Consider the following 4289-nt stretch of genomic DNA (forward strand, 5'->3'; position numbering starts at 1 on the left):
CCAGGGAAAACCCGAATTGCTGTTTGCTCTGATTGAGCACTAAATAGCAGTTGCCATGGGAGAAAGCAGCAGGACAATAGGAAGTGTCAATAAGTTGTGTTACACAGTATAAGGCAGCTTCCTGTTTCTAGTTCTTAGGTACTGTACAAGCTTCCTGAATGTTCTCAGCAAATAGCGTATTTGGCTTGATTGGTTTGAAAAAGATGCAATCTGGAGATCTGTGCTCATAATTTTAAATTTCCAGTATAGGGGGAGGGGGATGAGGCACTGTGGCTCCCACAAGGTGCCAGATACTCTGCTACTGAGCTAAGGCCACTCCCCAACTGCTTCACACTTCTTTAGAGATATTTGCACCAGCTCCTTTCCTGAAATCTCTCTCAGCAGGGACACACAGAATTGATTACCATATTTGCTAGGGTGAGCGGCTAGGAAGGAAAGGGTTCCTGCATTTTTAAGAGTTATGCAGAATGGAGATGTGGGATTGTAAAGGCTAACAAAAGGAAAGGGCTTTTGGTCCCATACCCTGCAAGTTCTTTTTTCCACTCAGAGAGACTCCTAGAGTTTCTGCCACAGCTTGTATTATTAGTTCCAGCCACAGTTTGGAGGGAAAAGAAGAAAATCCGAAACCATAATATAAATTCTTTATTCAGGACCAAATAAACTGCACAAAATGATAAGCAAGTTTTTCAAAACTATTCATTGGACAGGATGTTAAGCAACGAAACAGTGAAAAGGGAGAGGAATAGAGAAACAGTCGGTGAATTACAGTTCCTAGGATTTTTTGAAGAAAGCCATGACAGTTCTAAGAGTATGACTTTAGGGCAATCTATAGTGTAGATTTAAGTCCAGGTAACATTGAATAGAAACTGATGTCCGGGGGAAATATGTTTTTTTAAAAAATCCTTACAACTTTACTGAGCATACAGTAGGTGGTTGTACATTTCTAATTGTAGAATTAAGTTCTACAAATTTAGCATATGGATTGTACCAGCACTTTGTTAGTAAGTAATTTTGTATGTGTAAAAATACAACTGTTTATAAAAGCTACAATGCCTCCTAGAATTTATTCCATCTAAACTTGGAACTCTTTCTAGGGAAGTGTTTTTCAAGTATGTTGTTAACATTATTAATCAAAGAAACATTGTATCTCCAGATCGTTGTGTCCCTAATGAGGTATTTTCCAGGGACCTCTTTTTCAGCATACTGTCTGCAATGATAAAGAATTGCAATCTCTTTGGGAACTACCAGCGTCTTACTATAACCTTTGAGAATGGTGTGGACTGAAGTCTGAACCACTGCTCTTGGATTAACGATCATCTTTCTCTGATTACTAAACTTCAGTTTAATGGGCTCTCTGTAAATATGCTGCAGTATATTAGTTCCTGGGACCATTTTCCAGGATGAAATGTTCAGTGTGTCTGTAGAGGAAAAGATATGCTGAGGAAATAAATGGTTCTCAAACAAGAAGATGCCTGTCTCTGGATTTCGATCCTCAAGATCGCTTATCATTGTTTTCCAACTCAGATGCTTAATGGGTAGGATAATTTCATCAATGTCATTAAGAACCACATATTTGCTCCTGTACATATTGCGGTAGATGCAATCATTTAGGACTGTAGCTTTCCCATAGCCCCAGTCTTTGGAAGAATACCAGAAAGAAGAGAAATTAACATATGAAAAAATTGGCCATGGAATAATATCAATGATACCTTCTGCAACATAAAATTCCAATATTTTCTCTATGAGTTGGCTGCAGTTGTACATGTAGACCAGCACTTTCTGTGCACCAAGAATTTTATACATTTCCATGCTTTGTATGAACTGCAAGACATTGCTGTAGTTTCCAAACATGACAGGGAGACAAAGGGTGAATTCAGCAGAAAATGAATCCTCGGGCACACGGTTCTTAATTTCAAACCTTGGTAGCTTGTCGATTTTCCCTCTAGGAGAGGAATGAATTGACACGTATTTTGGAGAGCACTTTCTGGGTTCCAAGCACACGATATCTGCTGGACCAAAAGGGAAATCAGTTCTATCCAAGTGAATGTCTATGGCTGCTCTTATTATGGAGACATGGCCATCATGACTACAGCAAAACCAACAATAAAGGTCCTGTATTTTCTTGTAGCGCACTACTGCGATCACACGAGTTAGGTTTCCTTCTCTGTCATCGTGATACGGTGAAATGATAAATGTTTTATTATATTTTAAAGCTGTTATTGTATCATTGGCAATCTCACCTTTGCAGAGATCCGTTGACTGTATTGTTTGTGGCAGCAAAGGGGTTTGCATCAGCCACAAGTATGCTTCAAAGGACAGTACAATTAGAAAAGAAACTACCACCATAAAATTGTTTCTTCTACGGAAATACATCTTTAACTCCTGGCCTTGCAACAAAGTGCCTGTAACTGAAATGGAAAAGCAGGGAGAGAATGTTATTACCAAGAAACCAATTTTAAGGATAGACTTAGAAAGATGCTTAACAAGGCCTTAAAATATTGAATAATTGTGACACTGGAATACATGCCAACTCATAATGATGATATTATGTGTGATCAGCTCTCCCATATATGAAATATCTTCTCAGTGTGTGCTTGAAAGGAATCCACACTCCCTAACCATAAATTAGTCCAGTTTAGTTCTTCACACTCCTACTAAGGGGGACTTTGCTTTGTCCTCCTGGAGAGGATGGGAGTGGGGAGTGATTTAAATAAGCTTCCCTTCTGCTATAAATGACCCCCCTTTACTTTCTGTATCTCCTCCCCCCTCCCCAACACCAATAAATGTGGGATAATTCTTCTATACTGTACAGTATTGACAAAAAGACAATATAATCGCTGCCCAAAAAACACAAGTTACTCCACCTTTATAGATGAGCTCTCTGACCCATGTTAAAAAGCTATCCCTTACCCCAAAGAAAAAGTTATTAGCTAGCCCCATACTTATTTATGTGGGTTTCTCTCATTCCCCCTCCTAGTCTGTGAGAAATACCTCTCAACTCTTGCAAATTCGGGATTTTCTGTCTCTCTCCCCCCACCCCCAGCACCTATTCATAAAGGGTTCCTATCCGTTTTCCTTTCAAAATGGCGTTTGGTCATTCCTGCTACTATTAATAAAGTTACCACACGCTCCCCAAACTGGTAAGGGGATGGCACCCCCCACTCTATTAATATGCGCGCTTCCCTTCCTTGTTCATGGATCCAGGACCCACCCCCCCAATATACAAAGTGTGTTTGTGGTGGTGGTGGGGGGGGGGCCGTTTCCCCAGCTATAGAAGGTTGTTGTGATCTGTTCTCCTCTCCCCCCATAACGAGGGAGCGTATTTTTCACCAACTTGGGTCGGGGGGCGGGCGGTTAGAATTACCTCTTATACAAGGATTTGCCACGAAGGGGGAAGAAAGCGCGGTTTAAAAGAAACTTAAGACCTGCTCCTTCCTCCCAGCACTTTAAGGCTTCTGAGGACAGAAAGAAAAGGCGGGAAGCGTCCCTTTAACTGCAGCCTGAGGGGATTTTTTTTTTTTTAAGGCTGCAGTTAAAGGGACGCTTCCCGCCTTTCCCCCCCTCTTCAAGTCACCTTTCCCCTGAAATGGCTCCTGGGCGAGTGCGATGGAAAGAAAACGGACATATCTGTCTAGGGAGCAAAAAACAACAACACCACAAATGAACAATCTTCTTCAAGGTAACAGTTTAAAATAGATCAAGAAGTTAACTGTTTTTAGACTGTGAATATGGCCTCCCCCACATGGCGCACGGGCACCAGGAGAACCCTGCCCTTAAGGTAGCAGTTTAAATAGATTAACGTGTGTAACGGCGACATTTGACAAACGGATCAAGAAGATAACATTATTATTTATCTCATTTCGCTCTGGTGGTTTAAATCTGGGGGCCCTTTTCTGTTCTGCCCTCAAAATGTAGCCTCTCACTTCCCCTCCATCTGCCCCTGTCCAACCACTGTATTGTTTTAGAGATCATTAATGCCGTATTGATTTTTTCAGCCATATAATATGCCTTTTGTGTTAACTGCAATGTTTAGCTTATTTTTCGTTGTTGTTTTGTTAATAGTGTTTTACAGATTGTAATTGTTGATGTTTTCTTAATCTTTTATAGGACTTGCAATGTATTTGCAATGCTCTGTTATTGTTCTTGATTGTTTGTAAGCTGCTTTGAGATTCATTTGAATGAAAAGCGGCATAGAAATACAATAAAATAAAATCTGTTCAAAAAGGGGACGGGGAAGGCAGTTAAATCCCCTCAGAAAAAAGAAAGCAAGCCTGAGGGGATTTTTAAAG

The 4289-nt window shown here is 40.5% G+C and overlaps 1 protein-coding gene across 1 annotated transcript; it reads right to left on the bottom strand.

The window, feature by feature from the left end:
• Positions 1-624: 624 nt before the first annotated feature.
• LOC310836251 (beta-1,4-galactosyltransferase galt-1-like) lies at positions 625-3766 on the bottom strand. Its single transcript, XM_083721241.1, has 3 exons — positions 3711-3766; positions 2241-2408; positions 625-2006 (listed from the first exon to the last, which is right to left on the bottom strand). The coding sequence occupies exons 1-3, from the start codon at positions 3742-3744 to the stop codon at positions 1057-1059; spliced, it is 1152 nt and encodes a 383-aa protein (XP_083577367.1). The 5' UTR covers positions 3745-3766; the 3' UTR covers positions 625-1056.
• Positions 3767-4289: the final 523 nt, after the last annotated feature.

The sequence above is a fragment of the Podarcis gaigeae genome, assembly GCF_964106915.1.
Source record: "Podarcis gaigeae genome assembly, chromosome: Z".
Classification (NCBI taxonomy): Eukaryota; Metazoa; Chordata; class Lepidosauria; order Squamata; family Lacertidae; genus Podarcis; species Podarcis gaigeae.